The sequence below is a fragment of the Canis lupus genome, chromosome 30 (genome assembly GCF_003254725.2).
Source record: "Canis lupus dingo isolate Sandy chromosome 30, ASM325472v2, whole genome shotgun sequence".
In the NCBI taxonomy this organism is placed as follows: domain Eukaryota; kingdom Metazoa; phylum Chordata; class Mammalia; order Carnivora; family Canidae; genus Canis; species Canis lupus.
The window spans coordinates 852,974-877,302 of NC_064272.1; the positions used below are offsets into that span (position 1 = coordinate 852,974).

The following is a 24,329-nucleotide window of genomic DNA, read 5'->3' on the forward strand; positions in this document are numbered from 1 at the left end:
AGGCAGTCTGGCCCAAGAGAGTGTGCTCTTAACCATGTCACTATAAAAGAAGACAGGTTACCTACTTCTGAGGAATCATTGCTGATTTCATTATAATTAGGGTAAGGATTAGCACTACCTGGGACAAAATTAATAAACAGGTCCTTGTCTTTGCTCATTACCAGGTCCCCATTATTTAACTCCCTGACAGTACAGGAATACAGCTTTTGAAAGTACTGGAGTAATTATAAAGGTTAATGCATAATTGTTACTGCATTGGTTGAAAAGTTTAAGAAGCCATAAACCAGTGGTCCAATGTCAGGCTGATGTTGTGATAAATACACACACAAACACACACACACTTCAAAATAACTTTAGTTCTTTGCTTTCATTTACTAAAGGACAATATATATTGAAAGGTAAGAGACAGACAACAATATCTCTTTAAAATCCTGTTTTTGTCTTTAATTTCTTCACACACTATAGCTACTCTCACACGTCTCACTATACAAACTCAAAAGAAAAAAACACTATCCCTAAAACTGCAATTTTCTAATATTTCTAAAGCACTTTTCTTCAGATGCTGCATTACAAACCACAAAATCATTCTGACAAGGAAAGATACTCCTGGGAACACAGAGTAGGAAAAGATAAAGAAGAAGCCAGTCCAAAATCCTCCTTATCAAGGAGAGGCAAGAAAATGTACAAACAATTGTATATTAATACTTTTTATTCTGTCATATTTCATAAGGAATCAAACTATATCCTCCTTGGTTATGGACAGAAAACACAGTAAGAAAATCCTGGAATCAATAATTAAACTAGTCAGTAGACCACCCATGGTGCTGTGTTTCCTTGGATTCATGTCTGCAGCAACGGCAGGGAATATCAGAGATGCCTGTCTTCCTTGATATCAAAGTCACTTAAACAGCTTCTGGAAGCTCAACACCTGACTGAATATTCTCCTCATGGCCACTTTCATCTCTTTATTCCTAAAAGTGTAGATGGCAGGGTTCAGAAATGGAGTAATAATTACATCAAAAATGGCAAGGAACTTATCCACTGGCACTGTGGGAAATGGCCATGAGTACACAAAAATACATGGACCAAAAAATAAGACCACCACTGTTATGTGAGCTGACAGTGTAGAGAGGGCCTTGGACAAGCCACCTGAGGAACGTTGCCAAACGATGACCAAGATGAAGATATAGGAAATAACCAAAATGGAAAAAGTTCCCAGAGAGATGAAGCCACTATTGGCAGTGACCATGAGCTCTAATCTGTAGGTGTCTGTGCAGGCAAGCCTAATAAATCGAGGAAGATCACAGTAAAAGCTGTCCACCTCATTGGGGCCACAAAATGGCAGGTTTACAACAAACACCAGTTGGATCAATGAGTGGATGATCCCAATGGCCCAGGCCACCACCAGGAGTGAAATGCAAGTTCTGAAGTTCATGATGGCTAGATAGTGGAGAGGCCTGCATATAGCAACATAACGGTCAAGGGCCATGAAAATGAGCAGAACCATCTCAGTTCCTCCAATAACATGAATGAAGAACATCTGAGCAATGCAGCCTTGGAAAGAGATTACTTTTCTCTCCTTGAAAAAATCAGAGATCATCTTGGGAGCTGCAATGGAGGAAACCCATATGTCAATAAAGGAGAGGTTGGCCAGCAGGAGGTACATGGGGGAATGTAAATGTGAGTCAGAAATCACTGTGAGCACAATGAGGAGGTTTCCTAAAATACCTGTTACATAGAACACAGAGAAAACTAGAAATAGGACAAGCTGCATCTCCAAAGAACTGGTGAGTCCCACCAACACAATCTCAGACACTACCGAATTATTTCCTCCCCCCATAGTTGCAGTCACTTTGGGCTCCAAATTGGCCTGAAAGAACAGGAAAACACAAGAAATTGGGGTTAGTGACCATATCAGTCAAGGTTCCATTAGAGAAGCAGAACCACTAGGAGATGATATACTAAGTGATGTGTTAGTGTTTTGACCTTATATGACCATGGAAGCTGGTTCAGCAGTCTCTGTAAGTCTGTTGTCTTTGCACCGGCTACCATAGCTTGAAGTCCACAGGACAGGCAGCCAGCAAGAGAAGATGGATGCACAGTGGAGGAAGGCGAGAATTAACTAGACCCCACAAGCAAAAGCTAAAGTCTCTGAGGTCAGACAAAAGTTAGTGCCAGTGCTCGTCGCCTCTAACCCCGATGGTGCAGATGTACTGCAGAAGCCAGGGCGCTCCACCACAGAGCTGAACGCACAGCTGGCCCACAAGTCAGACGAGCTCAAGAAGCCTCCCGAGGGAGGTGTGGCAGCTGCAGTTCTGGCCACTGCCTCACACCAATGAGACAAGCCAGCAGAGAAATGACAAAGTGTGTGAACTACAAGTAGGACAGCTGTTTCACTTTAACCTAGAAATATTGCAAAAGCATCTCCCTTACAATGTATTCTAGTTGGAAACATACAGAAAAAGGAATTTGAGAGTATGTAGTTCAATCTAGCTAAGCTGACACAACACAAGACCACCATACTATCTATTTAAGAGAATATAGGGTCGCCTGAGAGGCTCAGTCACTTAAGGGTCAGGCTCTTGGTGTCAGCTCAGGTCATGACCTCAGGGGCACGAGATTGAGCCCTGTATCCAGCCTGGCACTCATCAGGGAGTCTGCTTCCCCTCACTCTCTCTCTCTCTCTCCCCCTCTGCTCACCCTCAGACCCTTTCTCTCAAATAAATATATAAATCTTTTAAACAATATATTTCTAAAACAATGTACTTTTTAAAAAATTTTTTATTGGAGTTCAATTTGCCAACATTTAGCATAACACCCAGTCCTCATCCCGCCAAGTGCCCCCCTCAAGTGCCCATCACCCATTCACCCCCAACCCCCCTGTGGCTCCCTTTTCACTACCCCTTGTTCATTTCCCAGAGTTAGGTGTCTCTCGTGCTTTGTCACCCTCACTGATATTTCCCACTCATTTTCTCTCCTTTCCCCTTTATTCCCTTTCACTAATTTTTATATTCTGAAAATTAACTATCACTTCTTTCGCTGAGCAATTAGGACAAACCAACAAAATATCTCAGTCAGTATAATGAAGGTTTAAAAACATGATTAATCAAATTGAATTGTAGAGATCCCTGTCCCCAATATATGCAGAATACTCGAGCATTCAGAGAACACTACAAAACTTTACCATAGGCTGTATTAGAGAGTAAATCTTAACAAATTTCAAAAGATTGCTACCACACAAACCATATTCCAGCCCCAAAACATTTAAGGTAGTACCACTGACCAAAATATAACTAGAAAATCTTCCTGTGTTTGGAAATTAGGAAACACACTCGTAACTCCTGGGTCAAAGATGAAATCACAATGGAAATTGGAAAACATTTTAAACTGAGTCACAAAATATTTTTTTAAGATTTTATTTATTTATTAATGAGAGACACAGAGAGAGAGGCAGAGACACAGGCAGAGGGAGAAGCAAGCTCCACACAGGAAGCCCGATGCGGGCTCAATCCTCCGGGACCAAAGGCAGGCGCTAAACCGCTGAGCCACCCAAAGATCCCCACAAAATATCTTTATACCAAATACTGTAGGATGCAGCTACAGCAATGTTTAGAGGGAGATATATAGTCAAACTGCTCATATTAGGCATTCTGGGGATTTAAGTTAAGGAACGTGATACACGTAGTGTTTTGGTTTTTTTTAAGGAGCTAAGTCTAGAGAGGTCACTTAGAAATCATCTACATAGATATGATCATTGAAGCTCCAAGAAATATATGTATCTAGAGGAAAGGTCAAATATGCTATAAGAAAAGCCCAAGATTTAAAGTCTGGGAAAGGGACACCTGGGTAGCTCAGGGATTGAGCATCTGCCTTCAACTCAGGGTGTGATCCCGGATCCTGGGATGGAGTTCCACATCAAGTTCCCTGCAGGGAGCCTGCTCCTCCCTCAGCCTGTGTCTCCTGCTTCTCTCTCTGTGTCTCTCATGAATAAATGAATTAAGTCTGGGAAAAAGAAACAAAAAACAAGGAAAGAAAACTTTCCTGAGAACCAGAGAGTTCAGGGCTCTAGAAGTCAGGAAATGAAATTATTTCAGAAGATAAATAGTGTTGCAGTGAAATCAAGAAAAATAAGGATCAATTCAGTGTTTCTGGGATCAATAATAAGAAAAATTGGTATTTGAAGGCAAGGCATTCTAGGAATTCTTCACTAATGTATTCTCAGTGCCTAGAATGTAACATGAGATGTGCCCCATAAATATTTATGGAATGAACAGTAGAGGAACAAACTCAAATTGCCCGGGGTTAAAGTTAAACATAGGTTGTTAGGAAAGTTAGTCTATTGAGCGTATACGATTTAAAAATAAAAGAGGAGAAGGATACTTGGAGAGAGCCCAAAATAAAAGGACTTTTTAATGAATAAACAGGAGAAGTGAACAGGAACAGTAGAGGAGAATATGAAGGTGCACAATAGCTGGAGGTAATTGGTCTGTGGAAAAGCAGACCAATTGTGGCTGTGGAAAAGCAGAAATGAATGAAATCAAAAATAAAAATCAAGAAGGCTTAGCCTTGCAAAATACAAGGGTCATGTATTGTTCAGTCAGGAAGGGAAAAGGAAAAGAATTTGTGAAGACACAAAGAAATATTATAATATTATTATTTGTGAAGACAAAGAAATATTATATTACATTTAATATAATATACTATAATATTATATTATATTATAATATAATATTTAAATATTATAATAAGGTTATTAAAACACAACCCCAAGATTCTAGGGCCTCTGTGTTTGGACCCCAGCACTAACTTACCCTATGGTCGCCAAATCAAACCCTTCCCCATCTCTGAATCTCTTTCCTTCCTTTTCTTCAAACTCTCTCTTCCAAATAAAAAATGTTGTTCTATCTATCATGAAATTTTTTTTTTCACAGCTCCATTGAAGTACCACCCATTTCATGAAACCTCCCCATTTATCCTAGCAGGGAAAAAAATCTTGTTCCCTCTCTTTCCTGTATCACTTCATACTTAGCACAGCATCTTTGGCCCTGCAGTATAGTTACATGTGCATGATTTGGTTTCTGTGTTTCCAAGCACTACAGGAGAGCACACCTGCATTATTCATTTCTGTCTTCATCCTAGGAGAGTTTCAGAGGGCAGAATTGTCAGTTTTAGGAAGTCAGTGTTTGCTAAATTAATTTGAATTAATTCCTTTGCAATTTCAACTTAAGTGTTTAAAATAAGATATTTTAGAAGATGAAGATAAAGAAAACATATAAAGAGAGAAGAATTATGGTGAGGAGTGGAGAGAAAAAATAATTTAATGATAAAACAGAAATTAAGCAAAGGGGTAAGTAATAGAGCAAGAGCAATAAAAAGAATCATGTAGAAGAGAAAGAGAAAAGGAAACAGAATGAAATTTCCCTCAAATTCTGAAACCAGAGACAAATATGCCCAAAAATACAGGAAAGGAATTAAAAACTAGCTTATATATTAAAAAGTCCAAACACTTCTAGCCACACCCCGTAAAAGTCCTTTAGAAAGATAAGCTAAAAAAAGAAAGAAAGAAAGAAAGAAAGAAAGAAAGAAAGAAAGAAAGAAAGAGAGAGAGAAAGAAAGAAAGAAAGAAAGAAAGAAAGAACGAACGAACGAACGAAAGAAAGAAAGAAAGAAAGAAAGAAAGAAAGAAAGAAAGAGGCTAAACTCATAAAGACAAGGACCTGAATTTTCCTTCTCAGAAAATATTTGACAGAAAGCCTCATTCATCTACCATGGAGAATGACAGATCCTTAACTTGAAACCAAAGTTTTCCCCATTCTTTCCACTTCTTTTTTAATGAGACATTTCCCAAAATAATATTCTTCCCTTACTTACCTTTCCACCTCTCAGCTGTCCCTTCTCCAGGTGCAATGATGCAATGTAACTTCCAGTTTCTATCTCTTACTCCCAGTGAGTCTAGCTCATAGGAGGAAGAAATTCTGTATTTTTCTCTGTATTCCCGGAACTCTGGCTAATGTTCAAACTATAACAGATGCTGAAGAAGTATTTTTTGTTGAATGAATCAATGGATATACAAATAACCCAGATATCAAGGTTTTCTGAATTCTTCTGATAAGACCAGGGTCCAATTAAATAAATTAGAATATTTGACCTCAGCAATTACTTCAGATTTTTTTTCTCCTCAGTCATTTATTATAGTAACTAATTAAATGGTCAGTGTAGGAGGAGAGAACATCAATTCCCGCTTCTTTGGCAAACACTGACTAAATTGGATAATTCTTTTTGCTTGGTCCACATAGAAGTTGTGATCCACAACCAAAGTCAGATACTATTACCAGCTCTGGTGTGGATGTTCACTGCCAAACTAATCTGAGCTAACTCTGTATATTCCATGTGCATTATGATGTCATTTACACTCCTGTGTGCCTCCTAGATTGTACCTGACTGTTCTACGTCATGGTTCTTACCCTTAAATACATGACACTGAGTACCTCTTTATCCCTGCCTAGAGACCAACATAAGTTCCCTGCAGAATATTTTTCAAACCCTACCCATTGACTCAACTACTCTTCTCAACTCCTTGTCTTCTTGAGTGCCCTCCTCTCCTGGATCACAACTAAATCACAGTTTGAAATCTCCAGTGGTGATTTCAAGCTCTGATTTAGTTACCAGAAAACATCCTAGTCAACAAAACACAACAATCTGATTGCATTTGTTCTGCCTATCTTTCTCACCAACCTGTTATTTATAGCAGACCTAAGATAGCATCCTCAGAAAACTCACATCGGCATATGGATCTATTTGAAATTCCCCCAGAATGGAAAAGAGAGAGCTAATTAGCAATACAGAAGGTAGTTCAAAATGGCACCAAATAGCACAGGGAAGACTAATATGATTTCAGTCTGTGCTGGGCATCATCTCAGAAGAAGACTGATTTTCCCAGAGCAACGTAAGAGGAGAAAGTTAATGAGTCACCTAGGGGAAGAGCTCCCTCATGAATAAGTAGGTTTCATGGTTTTGGTTTGTTTGGTATTTTTTTACCTCAGGGCTTGAGGTAAAGATGAAATCCTCATGAAAGACTCATGTAAATATATTTTGATTACTATTTGTTAATGTAGGCTCTATGCCCATTGTGGAGCCCACCGCAGAGCTTGAACCCACAACCCCAAGACCAAGACCTGAGTTGAGGGATGCCTGGATGGCTCAGTGGTTGGGCATCTGCCCTCGGCTCAGGGCATGATCCTGGAGTCCCGGGTCAAGTTCCACACCAGGCTCCCTGCATGGAACCTGCTTCTCCCTCTGCCTATGTCTCTACCTCTCTCTCTCTGTGACTCTCATGAATAAATGAATAAAATCTTAAAAAAAAAAAAAAAGACCTGAGCTGAGATCAAGAGTCAGATGCTTAACCAAACTAAGCTACCTAGGCAACCCTTTTTTAATTGCCTTTTACTGAAAATCATCTTTACTGTTCTCCCATATGTATACATACAAGACAGATGCAAACACACACAACTGAGTATTTGTTTTCTAGATGTATGCATTTGAACAGGTTAAAAAAAGAAAAACCAATATATTCTGGGTTTAGAAAATACAACAATCCAAGAAAAAGAGCCACCAAGAACGTAAAGACTCCTTGTTTTTTGACACTATCCTGAATTACCTATTCATCTATCTAAGGGTCGCATCAATATTTTAACCTCTAAATGTCAATTACTCTGCCAAATAAATATTTATAAGATTTTTATGATATGGATATATCTTCTGCTTCACTCAAGGCTTTTCTGATGTCTAAATAGTGGGCTGACAAAACATTTTTCTTTACACGTTCAAAGACCACTGATCAGGATGATAGAGAAAAGGGTGAAAATTTCAAGGAGTTCACATTATTTCTAAAAACTCTATTTGAGATTCTAATATACCAAGTCCTGTTACAAATGATAATTATACAGGAGGAGGAGCAGGATAGGAGACATGGAATCTCCCTCAAAGAATTCACAGCCCTTGAATGAGAGAAATGTGAATATTTAAATACAGTATAAATGTAGTATTAAAAGCTCCACACCGGAGCACCGGGGTGGCTCAGTTGGTTAAGCATCTGCCTTCAACTCAGGTCATGGTCTGAGGGCCCTGGGATCGGGTCCCCAAGTGGGGCTCTCTGCTCAGTGGGGAGCCTGCTTCTCCCTCTCCCTCTGCCTTCTGCTCTGCCTACCTGTGCATTCTCTCTCACTCTCTCTCTGTCAAATAAATAAATAAAAATCTTTTAAAAATACAAAAATAAAAGCTCCACATAGAAGATAAGTAATAAGATATAAGTGGAAAGTATGAAAAGGCTTCATCAAAAAGGTAACAGTTGGGTGATAGTGTGACTTTGAGCAGTGATAGAAGGAGCAGCTCATATAAATATATGAAAATCTGAAACAGCACAGCACTTATAGAGCCTTCCCAGCAGTTTGCTCTTGGAAGGCTGTTGTTTGTGAAGAGAACTGAGGACTCTTAGAAGTAACTGTGGGTGCCTTGGGTTAATGAGGGAATATATGACCAAAGATCACAGATCAACTTCCTGTCAAGGAGCACAGAGGGTGGATACAGGAGGGAGATTGGCCATTTGACAATACATAGCAAAATGAGATTGTGATTCCCATTGTGGGTTGTTTTTTAAGAAAAACAAAAATAAACATTTTTAATTGAAGTATAATAAACATACAATGTGGCATTAATTTCAGGTACACAACATATTTTTTTATTTTTTTAATTTTTATTATTTTTCATTTTTTAATTTTTATTATTTTTTATTTTTTTATTTTTTTATTTTTTTTATTTTTTATTTATTTATTTTTATTTATTTATTTTTTATTTTTTATTTTTTTAAATTTTTTAAAGGTACACAACATATTGATTCAACCATTCTGTAAATTACTCAGAGCTCACCAAGATCAGTCTAGTCACCATCTGTCACCAAACAACAGTGACAGTCTTGCTGATGTTATTCCCTAAGCTGTACTTTTCATCTCTGTGACTTATTTATTTTATAAATGGAAGTTTGTACTTCTTAATCCCCTTTATGTATTTCATCCCTCCCCCTCTGGCAACAACCAGTTGTTCTATGTATTTAAGAGTCTGGTTTTTTGTTTGTTTCTTGTCTGTTCTTTTTTTTTTTTTTTTTTTTAGATTTCACATGTAAGTGAAATTATATGGGGTTTGTCTTTCTCTGTCTGACTTATTTTACTTAGTATGATATCTTTAGATCAATCCATGTTGTCACAAATGGGAGGATATCTTCCTTTCTTGTGGCTGAATAATATTCCACTGTGTATTTATACCACATCTTCTTTATCTATTAATCTATTAATAGACACTTAGGTTATTTCCATATCTTGGTTATTATAAATAATGCTGAAATAAACATAGGGGTGCATGTATCTTTTTGAATTAGTGTTTTCATTTTCTTTGGGTAAATACCCAGTATTTTACCCAATTACTAGCTTGTATGGGATTCCTATTTTTAATTTTCTGAGGAACCCCCAAACTGTTTTCCACAGTGGCTGCACCAATATACATTCCCACCAACAGAGCACAAAGATTCCTTTTTCTCCACCTCCTCACCAACACTTGTTATTTCTTGCCTTTTTGATACCAGGCATTCTGACAGGTGTAATGCGATATGTCTCATTGTGGCTTTGATTTTCATTTCCCTGATGATTAATGACGTTGAGCATCTTTTTATGCATCTTTTGGTCATCTGTATGTCTTCTCTGGAAAAACGTCAGATCTTCTGCCCATTTTTAAAAGTTATTTATTTAAGTAATCTCTGTACCCAATGTGGGGATCCAACTTATGACCCTGAGATCAAGAGTTACATGCTCTTCCAACTGAGCCAGTCAGGTACCCATTTTTAATCAGATTACTTGTGATTTTGGTGTTGAGTTCTCTAAGTTCTTTATATATTTTTTTAATTTTTTAATTTTTTTATTGGAGTCAATTTGCCAACATATAGCATAACACCCACTGCTCATCCCACCAAGTGCCCCCCGTCAGTGCCCATCACCCAGTCACCCCAACCCCCCACCCACCTCCCCTTCCACTACCCCTTGTTCATTTCCCAGAGTTAGGTGTCTCTCATGTTTCGTCACTCGCACTGATACTTTCATTCATTTTCTCTCCTTTCCCTTTCATCCTTTTCACTAATTTTTATATTCCCCAAATGAATGAGACCATATAATGTTTGTCCTTTTCTGATTGACTTATTTCACTCAGCATAATACTCTCCAGGTCCCTTCACATCGAAGCAAATGGTGGGTATTTGTCGTTTCAAATGGTAGAGTAATATTCCATTGTATACATATACCACATCTTCTTTATCCATTCATCTATTGATGGACACCGAGGCTCCTTCCACAGCTGGGCAAAAAATCATGAATGAGAAAGGAGAGATCACCACCAATACCAAGGAAATACAAACGATTTAAAAAACTTATTATGAGCAGGTATATGCCAATAAATTAGGCAATCTAGAAGAAATGGACATATTTCTGGAAAACCACAAACTACCAAAACTGGAACAGGAAGAAATAGAAAGCCTGAGCAGGCAAATAACCAGGGAGGAAATTGAAGCAGTCATCAAAAACCTCTCAAGACACAAAAGTCCAGGGCCAGATGACTTCCCAGGGGAATTCTATCAAATGTTTAAAGAAGAAACCGTACCTATTCTACTAAAGCTGTTCGGAAAGATAGAAGGAGATGGAGTACTTCCAAACTTGTTCTATGAGACCAGCATCACCTTAATTCCAAAACCAAAGACCCCACCAAAAAGGAGAATTATAGACCAATATCTCTGATGAACACAGATGCAAAAATTTTCAACAAGATACTAGCCAATAAGATCCAACAATACATTAAGAAGATTATTCAGCTTGACCAAGTGGGATTTATCCCCGGGATGCGAGGCTGGTTCAACACTAGTAAAGCAATCAATGTGATTGATCATATCAGCAAGAGAAAAACAAGAACCATATGATCCTCTCAAGAGATGCAGAGAAAGCATTTGACAAAATACAGCATCCATTCTTGATCAAAACTCTTCAGAGTATAGGGATAGAGGGAACATTCCTCAGCATCTTAAAAGCCATCTACAAAAAGCTCACAACAAATATCCTTCTCAATGGGGAAGCACTGGGAGCCTTTCCCCTAAGATCAGGAACACGACATGGATGTCCACTCTCACCACTGCTATTCAACATAGTACTGGAAGTCCTAGCCTCAGCAATCAGGCAATAAAAAGAAATAAAAGGCATTCAAATTGGCAAAGAAGAAGTCAAACTCTCCCTTTTCACAGATGACATGATGCTGTACGTAGAAAACCCAAAAGACTCCACCCCAAGATTGCTAGAACTCCTACAGCAATTCGGCAGTGTGGCAGGATACAAAATCAATGCCCAGAAATCAGTGGCATTTCTATACACTAACAATGAGACTGAAGAAAGAGAAATTAAGGAGTCAATCCCATGTACAATTGCTTCTTTATGTATTTTGGATATTAACCCCTTATCAGATACATCATTTGCAAATATTTTCTCTCATTCATTAGGTTGCCTTTTTGTTTTGTTGATGACTTCCTTCGTTGTACAAAAGCTTTTATTTCGGTGTAGTCCTAATAGTTTAATTTTCATTCTGTTTCTTTTGCCTGGGGAGACATCTAGAAAAATGTTGCTAAAGCCAATGTGAAAGAGATTACTACCTATGTTTTCCACTAAGAGTTTTAGGTCTTACATTTAGGTCTTTAATCCTTTTTAAGCTTATTTTTGTGAATGATGAAAGAAACTGATCCAGTTTCATTCTTTTGCATGTAGGCTGTCCAGTTTTCCCAGCACAATTTGCTGATGACACTGCCTTTTCCCCATTGTATATTCTTGCCTCCTTTGTCATAGATTAATTAACTATATAAGTATGGGTTTCTTTATAGGCTTTCTAATCTGTTCTATTAATCTATGTGCCTATTTTGGTGCTGGTAGCATACTATTCTGATTCCTACAGCTTTGTTGTATATCTTGAAATCTGGGATGGTGTGATATCTTCTGTTTTGTTCTTTCTCAAGATTGCTTTGGCTATGCAAGCATGGTTTAACATCTGCAAATCAATCAGTGTGATACACTACATTAGCAAAAGAAAGGACAAGAACCATATGATCCTCTCAATAGATGCAGAAAAAGCATTTGACAAAGTACAGCATCTCTTCTTGATTAAAACCCTTCAATGTAGGGATACAGGAAACATACCTCAATATTATAAGAACCATAAAAGAAAAGCCCACAGCTAATATCATTCTCAATGGGGAAAATCTGAGCTTTTCCCCTAAGTCAGGAACATGACAGGGATGTCCACTCTCACCATTGCTATTCAACATAGTACTAGAAGTCCTAGCCTCAGCAATCAGACAAGAAGAAGAAATAAAAGGCATCAAATCAGCAAAGAAGTCAAATTCTCACTCTTTGCAGATGACATGATGCTCTATTTGGAAGAAACAAAATATTCCACTCCAAAATTACTAAAACTCATATAGGAATTCAGCAACTGGTAGGATATTAAATCAATGTAAAGAAATCAGTTGCATTTCTATACAATAACAATGAGAGAGAAGAAAGAAAAATTAAGGAGTCAATCCAACTTACAACTGCACACAAAACCATAAGATACCTAGGAATAAACATAACCAAAGAGGCAAAGGATCTATACTCAGAAAACTATAGAACTCTCATGAAAGAAACTGAGGAAGACACAAATGGAAAAATGTTCCATGCTTATGGATTGGAGGAACATATATTGTTAATATGTCTATGCTACCTAGAGCAATCTATACATTCAGTGCAATCCCTATCAAAATACCATCAACTTATTTTCAGAGAGTTGGAATAAATAATCCAAAAATTTGTATGGAACCCGAAAAGACCTGGAATAGCCAAAGGAATTTTGAAAAAGAAAACCAGAGCTAGGGGCATCACAATGCCGGATTTCAAGCTGTACTACAAAGCTGTGATCATCAAGCCAGTGTGGTACTGGCACAAAAACAGACACATAGATCAATGGAACAGAATAGAGAACCCAGAAATGGGCCCTCAACTCTATGGCCAACTAATCTTTGACAAAGGAGGAAAGAATATCCACTGAAAATATGACAGTCTCTTCAATAAATGGTGCTGGAAAAATTGGACAGCAACATACAGAAGAATGAAACTAGACCATTTCCTCACACCATACACAAAAATACTCATAATTGATGAAAGACCTAAATGTGAGGCAGGCATCCATCCAAATCCTAGAGAACACAGCAGCAAGCTCTTGGACCTCAGCCACAGCAACTTCTTACTAGATACAAACAAAGGCAAAAATGAACTATTGGGACTTTACCAAGACAAAAAGCTTCTGCACAGCAAAGGAAACAAGTGAAAAAATCAAGACAAGAGGCAGCCCTGGTGGCGCAGCGGTTTAGCACCGCCTGCAGCCCAGGGTGTGATCCTGGGGACCCTGGATCAAGTCCCTCATCAGGCTCCCTGCATGGGACTTCCTCTGCCTGTGTCTCTGCCCCCTCTCTCTGTGTCTCTATGAATAAATAAATAAAATCTTTTAAAAAATCAAGACAACCAACAAAATGGGAAAAGATATTTGCAAATATATATTAGATAAAGGGCTAGTATCCCAGATCTATAAAGAACTTATCAAACTCAACACTGAAAGAACAAATAATCCAATCAAGAAATGGGCAGAAGACATGAACAGACATTTCTTTAAATAAGACATACACATGGCCAACAGACACATGAAAAAAGGTTTAGCACCACGCAGCATCAAGGAAATATGAATCAAAACCACAATGAGATACCACCTCACACCAATCAGAATGGCTAAAATTAACAAGTCAGGAAATGACAGATGTTGGCTAGGGTGTGCAGAAAGTGGAACCCTCTTACATCATTGATGGGAATGCAAACTGGTGCAGCTACTTTGGAAAACAGTATGGAGGTTCCTCAAGAAGTTGAAAATAGAGCTACCCTATGATCCAGTAATCTCACTACAGCGTATTTACCCCAAAGGATATAAACATAGTGATCTGAAGGGGCACCTCCACCCCAATGCTTATAGCAGCAATATCCACAATAGCCAAGATATGGAAAGAGCCCACAGATGCCCATCAACAGATGAATGGATAAAGAAGATGTGGCATAAATATATAATGGAATACTACTCAGCCATCAAAAAAATTAAATCTTGCCATTTGCAACATGGATAAAACTAGAGTAAGTATTATGCTAAGTGAAATTAGTCATTCAAAGAAAGACAATTATCATATGATCGCACTCATATGTGGAATTTCAGAAATAAAACAGGATCATAGGAGAAGAGAGGAAAAAATAAAACAAGATGAAATCAGAGAGGGAGACAAATCATAAGAGACTCTTAACCATAGGAAACAAACTGAAGGTCCCTGGAGAGGAGGAAGATGTGGGGATGTGGTAAGTGGGTGATGGACATTAAGGAGGGCACGTGATGGGATGAGCACTGAGTCTTATACTGATGAATCACTGAATCTACATCTGAAACCACTAATACATTATTGTTAATAACTTGAATTTAAATAAAAAAAGAAACAACAATAACAACAAAAAGATTTCTTTAGCTATTCAGGGTCTTTTGTGGTATCATACAAATTTTAGGAACATTTGTTCTAATTCTGTGAGAGATGTTATTGGTATTTCAATAGGGATTGCACTGGTAGATTATTTAGATTCTTAAGCCATTTGTGGGGCACCTGGATGGTGCAGTCCACTAAGAGTGTGACTCTTGGTTTTGGCTCAGGTAGTGATCTCAGGGTCATGAGATCAGCCCCATGAAGGGCTCCCAACTCAGTGCAAAATCTACTTAAGACTCTATCTCCCTCTTCCCCAGCCCCTGCCTTCTATATGTTCTCTCTCTCTCTCTCTCTTTCTCTGTCTCTCTCTCTCTCAAACAATTTAAAAAATAAATCTTTAAAAAAAAACAAGAAGTCATTTGCTCTCATTCTATATGCAATGAATCTTTTTTATCTAGCTGCCTTCAAAGTTTTCTCATTATTAGTTTTCAACAATTTGTTATATGCCTTGATGAGTTTTTCACATCCTTTTTTTTTTTAGGTATTTATTTATTTATTTATTTATTTATTTATTTATTTATTTATTCGTGAGAGACACAAAGAGAGAGGCAGTGACATAGGCAGAGGGAGAAACAGGCTCCCTGCAGAGAGCCTGATGCGGGACTTGATCCAAGGACCCTGGGATCATGACCTGAACCAAAAGCAGACGCTCAACCACTGAGCCACCCCAGTGCCCCTCACATCCTTTTCTGATTATTGCCATTATTTATGTCATTCCTAAATTCCTTTTCTATTGATTTATTTTTCTCCTGGATGTCATATTATTATGCTTCATTCTACACCTGAGAATATTTTTTTATGCACAGTGTAGCTTTAATGAGTTAAGCACCGGACTATTCCAACATGCTTTCTTTCATACATATGTTTAGAAATCCTTATATCTTCCTTTAATGAGCCTAGGTGGCTCATCGGTTAAGCAGCCAACTCTTGGTTCTGGCTTGGGTCATGATCTCAGGGTCCTGCAATCAAGCCCCAAGTCAGGTCCTATGCTCAGTGGGGAGTCTGATAGAGGATTCTCTCTTTCCTCTGCATCTCCCCATGCTCCCATGCCCACCCTATCTCTCTGTAAAATAAATAAATTATTTTTTTTTAAAAAAGACATAACTTCCAGGCACATACCCCAACCTCTAACCACTCTAACCTAAACCTGAACCCTAACGTTAACCCTAATCCAAACAGTAACCCAGACCCACTGCTAACCCTAAACCCAACAGTAACCCAAACCCAAAAACTAACCCTAACTTTAACCCCAAACTTCAAACCCTAATGCTCTGGAGATGTCTCTGAATGGCAAAATACCAGGCACATACCCTAAACTTGAAAAAAAAAAAAAAAAACCCTAAACCTAACTCTAACCCTAGCCCTTATGGTAATCCCAGCAGAGATTTTGGTTTTATTCTCTGGTGATGCCCCTGATCTGCAAAATACCAGGTACATAACCTAACATAACCATTAACCCCAACCCCTCTGCCTAACCACTAACCCCAAATCTTAACACCTAAAATTGACCCTGAGCATAACCCTAACACCTAACTTAACCCTAACCTTCTGGAGTCATCTCTGAACTGTAAAATTCCAGGCATATACCATAACTTCAACCCTAGCCCAAACACTAACCCTAAATCTAACCCTAATCCCTAACTTTAACCCTAACCCTTAACCATCAACTCCTATAACTAATCATTTATTTAATTATTTTTTCTTATTTATTTCTTAAGTTAATTTTTATTTTTATTCAAATCCAGTTAACATACATGTAATATTAGTTTCAGGTGTATAACATAGTGATTCAACACTTCCATACGACACCCAGTGTTCATCACAAGTGCCCTCCTTAATCGCCATCACCTATTTATCCCATCTCTGCTCTGGTGACCATGTTTGTTCTCTATAGTTAAGAGTCTTTCCCTTGGTTTGTGTCTCTGTTTTCTCCCCTATGTTCATTTGTTTTGTTTCTTAAATTCCACAGATGAGTGAAATTATACAATATTTGTCTTTCTTTGACTGATTTATTTCACTTAGCATAACACACTCTAGCTCCATCCACATCATTGCAAATTGTGCCTGAGAATTTTTGATTGGATGCTAGTCGTTGTGATTTTTACATTGTTGATTATTGCGTTTTATTGTATTCCTTTAAATAGTGTTAGATTTTGTCCTAGAGTTTAGGTCATTAGAATCTTCTGCCCTGCTTTCTAAACATCTGTTATAAAATTTGGTGAGGAGTTCTCTAAAGATTGATTACATAGCATAACCAAAGTAGAAGGAAAATCAAATTTCCTTTGTTGATTCAGTCCAACTTAGAACTAATATTTTGTAAGAATACAGAAAACTAAAATGACTTTTGGATGTTCTTAGATTACTTGAAGAACTTCATCTTTGTTCACTACTTTCTTTAAGTGAATGATTGATTCTATTTCTTGAAATACACAGGAGCTATTAAAGGTTAAAATAATAAACATAATGTTTTTTTCTTGTTTTAGAATTGTGTTCTGCAGAGGCCCCCTCAAAATCTATTTCAGCCGTGGTTACTAACAAAACAAGAGATGAAATCTACAACATTTCAAGGGTTGCCTTATGACCCTTCAAGGATCACATAACCAGCCTTTTCATTCCAGAAAAGTCAGTTCTGAAAATATTAAATTTAAGTAGCTATGATTTTAAAAACAAATCATATCAAGAATGTGTCTATGTAAAAAAAAAAAAAAAGAATGTGTCTATTTATACCATATAAATGGCTCTCCTTTGTTTTGGTTTATTTTTTATTGGAGCTCAATTTGCCAACATATACTATAACACCCAGGGCTCTTCCCAGCAAGTGCCCCCCATAATGCCCATCACCCAGTCACCCCATACCCCCACCCACCTCCCTTACCACCACCCCTTGTTCATTTCCCAGAGATAGGAGTCTCCCGTAATCTGTTACCCTCTCTGATTTTCCCACTCATTTTCTCTCCTTCCCCTTTAATCCCTTTCACTATTTTTTATATTCACCAAATGAATGAAACCATATAATGTTTGTCCTTCTCTGATTGACTTACTTCACTCAGCATAAACCCTCCATTTCCATCCATGTTGAAGAAAATGGTGGGTATTTGTCATTTCTACTGCCCAAGTGTTACTCCAATGTGTATATATATATATATATATAATCACATCTTTATCCAGTCGTCTTTTGATGGACACTGAGGCTCCTTCCACAATTTGGCTATTGTGGTCATCGGGCCTGTGAACATTGGGGTGCAGGTGTCTTGGTCTTTCACTGCATCTGTATCTTTGGGGTAAATCCCCAGTAGTGCAATTGCTGGGTCATAAGACAGATCTATTTTTAACTCTTTGAGGAACCTCCACACAGTTTTCCAGAGTGGCTGTACCAGTTCACATTCCAACCAACAGTGCAAGAGGGTTCCCCTTTCTCCACATCCTCTCCAACATTTGTGGTTTCCTGCCATGTTAATTTTCCCCATTCTCACTGGTGTGAGGTGGTATCTCACTGTGGTTTTGATTTGTATTTCCCTGATGGCCAGTGATGCAGAGCATTTTCTCATGTGCATGTTGGCCATGTCTATGTCTTCCTCTGTGAGATTTCTGTTCATGTCTTTTGCCCATTTCTTTTTTTTTAATAATAAATTTATTTTTTATTGGTGTGTTATTTGCCAACTACAGAAAACACCCAGTGCTCATCCCGTCAAGTGCCCCCCTCAGTGCCCATCACCCATTCACCCCCAGCCCCACCCTCCTCCCCTTCCACCACCCCTAGTTCATTTCCCAGAGTTAAGAGTCTTCATGTTCTGTCTCCCTTTCTGATATTTCCTACCCATTTCTTCTCCCTTCCCTTCTATTCCCTTTCTTTTTTTTTTCTATTCCCTTTCACTATTATTTATATTCCCCAAATGAATGAGACCATAGAATGTTTGTCCTTCTCCGATTGACTTATTTCACTCTTGTCCATTTCATGATTGGATTGTTTGTTTCTTTGCTGTTGAGTTTAATAAGTTCTTTATAGATCTGGGAATCTAGCCCTTTATCTGATACGTCATTTGCAAATATCTTCTCCCATTCTGTAGGTTGTCTTTTAGTTTTGTTGACTGTATCCTTTGCTGTGCAAAAGCTTCTTATCTTGATGAAGTCCCAATAGTTCATTTTTGCTTTTGTTTCTTTTGCCTTCGTGCATGTATCTTGCAAGAAGTTACTGTGGCCGAGTTCAAAAAGGGTGTTGCCTGTGTTCTCCTCTAGGATTTCGATGGAATCTTGTCTCACATTTAGATCTTTCATCCATTTTGAGTTTATCTTTGTGTATGGTGCAAGAGAGTGGTCTAGTTTCATTCTTCTGAATGTGGATGTCCAATTTCTGGAAAACCACAAACTACCAAAACTGGAAGAAATAGAAAACCTGAACAGGCAAATAACAAGGGAGGAAACTGAAGTAGTCATCAAAACCTCCCAAGACATGAAAGTCCAGGGTCAGATGACTTCCCTGGGGAATTCTATCAAACGTTTAAAGAAGAAACTGTACCTACTCTACTAAAGATGTTTGGAAAGATAGAAAGAGATGGAATACTTCAAAACTCGTTCTATGAGGCCAGCATCACCTTAATTCCAAAACCCCACCAAAAAAGAGAATTATAAACCAATATCCCTGATGAACATGAATGCAAAAATTCTCAACCAGATACTAGCCAATAGGATCCAACAGTACATTAAGAAGATTATTCACCATGACCAAGTAGGATTTATCCCCAGGATGCAAGGCTGGCTCAACACTGTAAAACAATCAGTGTGATTCATCACATCAGCAAGAGAAAAACCAAGAACCATATGATCCTTTCAATAGATGCAGAGAAAGCATTTGACAAAATACAGCATCCATTCCTGATCAAAACTCTTCAGAGTGTAGGGATAGAGGGAACATTCCTCAACATTTTAAAAGCCAACTACGAAAAGCCCACAGCAAATATCATTCTCAATGGGGAAGCACTGGGAGCCTTTCCCCTAAGATCAGGAACACGACAGGGATGTCCACTCTCACCACTGCTGTTCAACATAGTACTGGAAGTCCTAGCCTCAGCAATCAGACAACAAAAAGACATTAAAGGCATTCAAATTGGCAAAGAAGAAGCTAATGGTTAATCCATCTTATTAATTCTTTCAAAGAACCAACTCCTGGTTTTGTTGCTCTCTTCTACAGTTCTTCTGATCTCTATTCCATTGAGTTCTGCTTGATTCTTTATTAACTCACTTCTTCTGATTGGTGTAGGTTTTATTTGCTGCTTTCTCCAGTTCCTTTAGGTGCAAGGTTAGCTGTGTATTTGAGTTTTTCCAATTTCTTGAGGGATGCTTGATTGGGATGTGTTTCCCTCTTAGGACTACTTTTGCTATATCCCAAAGATTTTGAACAGTTGTATCTTCATTCCCATTAGTTTCCATGAATCTTTTAAATTCTTCTCCAATTTCCTATTTGACCCATTCATCTTTCAGCAGGATGCTCTTTCACCTCCACTTGTTTGAGCTTCTTCCAAGTTTCTTCTTGTGATTAAGTTCTACTTTCAAAGCATTGTGGTCTGAAAATATGCCGGGGACAATCCCAATCATTTGGTATTGGTTGAGACCTGATTTGTGACCCAGTATGTGGTCTATTCTGGAGAAAGTTCCATGTGCACTTGAGAAGAATGTGTATTCATTTGCATTCAGATGCAAAGTTCTGTAAATATCTGTGAAATCCATCTGGTCCAGTGTATCATTGAAAGCTCTTGTTTCTTTGGTGATGTGCTTAGAAGATATGTCATTTGCAGAAATTGCCATGTTGAAGTCTCCTACTATTATTGTATTATTATCTAAATATGTCTTTACTTTCATTATTAATTGTTTAGTATATTTGGCAGCTCCCACCTTAGAGGCATAAATATTCATGATTGTTGGGTTTTCTTGTTGGATAGACCATTTAAGTATGATATAGTGTCCCTCTTCATCTCTTACTACAGTCTTTGAGATAAACTTTAATTTATCTGATATGAGGATTGCTACCTCGGCTTTCTTTTGAGGGTCATTTGAATGGTAAATGGTTCTCCAAGCTTTCATTTTCAGGCTGGAGGTGTCCTTGGGTCTAAAATGAGTCTCTTGTAGACAGCAAATAGATGGGTCCTGCTTTTTTATCCAGTCTGAAACCCTGCGCCTTTTGATGGGATCATTTAGCCTATTCATGTTCAGAGTTACTATTGAGAGATATGAATTTAGTGTCATTGTAATACCTATTCATTCCCTGTTTTAGTGGGTTATTTATTTGGGCTTCCTCGTTCTATCACAGGGTTGCCCTTAATATTTCTTGTAGAGCTGGCTTAGTGGTCACATATTCTTTCAGTTTCTGCCTATCTTGGAAGCTCTTTATCTCTCCTTCCATTTTGAATGAGAGCCTTGCTGGATAAAGTATTCTTGGTTGCATGTTCTTCTCATTTAGGACCCTGAATATATCCTGCCAGCCCTTTCTGGCCTGCCAGGTCTCTGTTGAGAGGTCTGATGTTAATCTAATATTTCTCCACATACAAGTTAGGAATCTCTTGTCTCTCGTTGCTTAAAGGATTTTCTCTTTGGAACTTCCAAGTTTCACTATTAAATGTCGAGGTGTTGAATGGTTTTTATTGATTTGGGGTGGGGGGTAAACCTCTCTATCACCTGTATCTGAATGCCTGTTTCTGTCCTTAAATTAGGGAAGTTCTCAGCTATGATTTGTTCAAATATGCTTTCTGGTCCTCTGTTCCTCTCGGCACTCTCTGGAACCCCAATTATATGTAGATTTTTCCTTTTGAGGCTGCCATTTATTTCCCTTAACCTTTCCTCATGGTCTTTTAATTGTTTTTTTTTTTTTTTTTCTGTTTTTTCCTCGGCTCCCTTCCTTGCCATCAACTTGTCTTCTATGTCTCTCACTCTTTCTTCTACCTCATAACCCTTGTCGTTAGGACCTCCAGTTTGTATTGCATCTCATTTAATTGATTTTTAATTTCAGCCTGATTAGATCTAAATTCTGCAGTCGTGAAGTCTCTTGAATCCTTTATGCTCTTTTCCAGAGCCACCAGTAGCTTTATAACTGTGCTCCTGAATTGGCTCTCTGACATTGAATTTAGTCCATATTCTGTAAATCTGTGGCAGAGAGTACTGTTTCTGATTCTTTCTTTTGTGGTGAGTTGTTTCTTCTAGTCATTTTGCTTAGTGCACAATGGCTGTATGAGTGGGCTGCATCAAGAATATTAAGCACGACCTAAGTATATTTCACCCTAGATGATTCTGACGAGGTCAGAGACCAGAAATTGAAAACAAAGATCAGAACGAAATAAAACAAAGGGACCACTAAAATGAAAAACAAATTTTAAAACAAAGTAGTAAAGAATCCCAAAGAAGAAGAGGGGGAAAAAAGAAAAGAGAAAAACAGAAGAGAAAAAAGCAAAAGTAAAGAGGGGAAAAAAAAGAAAAAAGAAAAGGAGGGCTGTGAGATGGTGGTGGTGATGAAGTTGTAGTGGAAGGAGATTGTAATCTACCTGTGGGGTCCTAGAGGGTTATCTTCTTGGTTCTGAGTATATTAAGTTCTGTATGTTAGAATATACTCAGTCCCAAATTGATATAAACCAGCGATACGTGTAGAAGGCCCCAACATTGACCATCAAAACATAAATGAGATAAAAAAAAAAGGGGGGGAGGCAGAATGGGAATGAAGAGAGAATATAATCTCACAGAATGAACCAGCACAGTATTCCACTTGGTTCTGGGTGCATGTGGGTCATGTTTTAGAAGGTATTAACTTCTGCCATTGTAGAACAAAATGAGGCAGAGAAACAAAAAACACAAAACAAAAAAACATATCTTGTATATCTCCCAAAACTAAGTTGCGTATGTTGCGGGGAATCTAGAAGTGGAAAATATATCTAGAACCTGTAATTGTAGAAATATGAAAGTCAAAAAGGAAGAAACTTAAAAATGAAGAAGTGGTAAAAAGTGGGAAGAGAGAAAAAATTGATAATTTGCAGTCTGTAATAAAAACGAGTTGTACTGGCAAAAGGAAGAAAAAAAATCGGAGGGGTATCCTCTGGCTCTATATACTGTAAATCCCTTGACTTCCCCTGGAGCTTTCCAGCACTGCTTGGTCCAGAACTTGCTCTTCCCCTGTCCTTCCAGCTGGTTCTGGGGGAGGGTCCTGCTGTGCTGATTTCCAGGTGTGCACCTGGGGAGATGCCCCGCCCCCCGCTGGTTGCCGGGCTCAGTGGGAGCTGTTGACCCCTGAGGCCTCTGTTCCCTGGGGCCCCGCCCCTCCCAGGGACATGGTGACACTAAGAAGAACACACCACTGGCGGTGGCCAGGTCTCCAGCTCTGGGGTCAGCTCCCCACACTAATCACCTGCAGCGCCCAGTCCGCACTGGCCTAGATGCTCCCGGAGGCATCAGGGGGCACTGACCTGCACAGCTTGGGGGTGCCTGGTGGCAGGAGAGTCCTCGCTGTCTTGGGCACCCCCCACCCTGCCTCCTCCAGGGACCCTGTGGCAGGTGATCCTCACTGTTCTATGCCTTCCCCACATCCCCCGGGAGTCCAGTGGCAGGTGATCCTGGCTGTCCTGGGCCCTCTCCACCTCCCCCTGGGATGCCCCAGACAGGAGAGACCTCCCTGTCCTGTGCCCTCCCCACCTCCACCTGTCCCGGAGGGGACGGCAGGATCCCCGCTGTGTCTCCCAGCACCCTGGGATCCGGAGCCTGCACTGCTGGAATCGCACCCCCAGGGCCATGGCTCCTGGGAAGGCAGCAGGGCACAGACATCTCCATCTGGAGCCCCGCCTGACCCACCAGCTTCTCCCCGAGGCCCCGCTGGCTCCAGCCCTTTACTAAGATCGCCGGGTGGTGTGGGCGCTCTCCCTCTGCTGCACTTCCTCTATTAGAGACTCCGGGAGGCTAGAGGCTCCACTGCCCCTCTTGCAGTTCTGCCCGATTTCCCTTCTGAGCGCCTTTCCTTTGGGAAGAATCGGTGCAGAGTTAAAGTTCCCAGCATCTCCGGGGCTAGGCTCTCCTGTCCCAGAGGCTCCTGGCCGCCCCCCATAGCCCAGCTCCTCTTGGGGCCCCTCCCCCACTTGATTCTTTTTTATTTTATTTTTTTCCACCTTCCTACCTTGCTAGAAGCGAAAACTCTTCTATCTGTAGCGTTCCAGGTATTCTCTTTAAATCTCAGGTCGAATTCATAGGTTTTCAGGATGGTTTGACAGTTATCCAGGTGAATTGGTGGGGCCAGGTGAGTTGAGGACCCCTGCTCCTCCCCTTCTGCCAATTATATCAATAGCTTTCCATTTATGTAACAAACTTATTGTCTCACTTGTGTTAGGTGTGTGTTGAGAACAGCTGATCAAAGCTCTGTTTAAATATTTCTTTTTGTTTGTTTGTTTAAATATTTCTTGATTTACTCTTTAGCTTTAACTCTTCCATCTGAATAATCAAAACATTTTTTTTAAGATTCTATTTATTTACATGACAGAGAGCGAGAGCATGAGCATGAGGAGGGGGGAGAGGGACAAGCAGACTCTCCACTGAGCAGGGAGCACGATGTGGGGCTCCATCCCAGGACCCCGGGATCATAACCTGAGCTGACAGCAGACACTCAACTGGCTGAGCCACCCAGGCACCG

At 39.2% G+C, this 24,329-nt stretch overlaps 1 protein-coding gene across 1 annotated transcript; it reads right to left on the minus strand.

Moving 5' to 3' along the window:
- Positions 1-898: 898 nt before the first annotated feature.
- On the minus strand, positions 899-2,397 carry LOC112676205 (olfactory receptor 4F3/4F16/4F29-like). Its single transcript, XM_025473363.3, has one exon. It carries the CDS (start codon positions 1,838-1,840, stop codon positions 899-901), a length of 942 nt encoding a protein of 313 aa, XP_025329148.1. The 5' UTR covers positions 1,841-2,397.
- Between the last annotated feature and the right edge of the window lie 21,932 nt (positions 2,398-24,329).

Excerpts from the sequence above, each read along its gene's own strand:
- LOC112676205 (XM_025473363.3), bottom strand. The coding sequence starts at position 1,840 with ATGGGGGGAGGAAATAATTCGGTAGTGTCTGAGATTGTGTTGGTGGGA.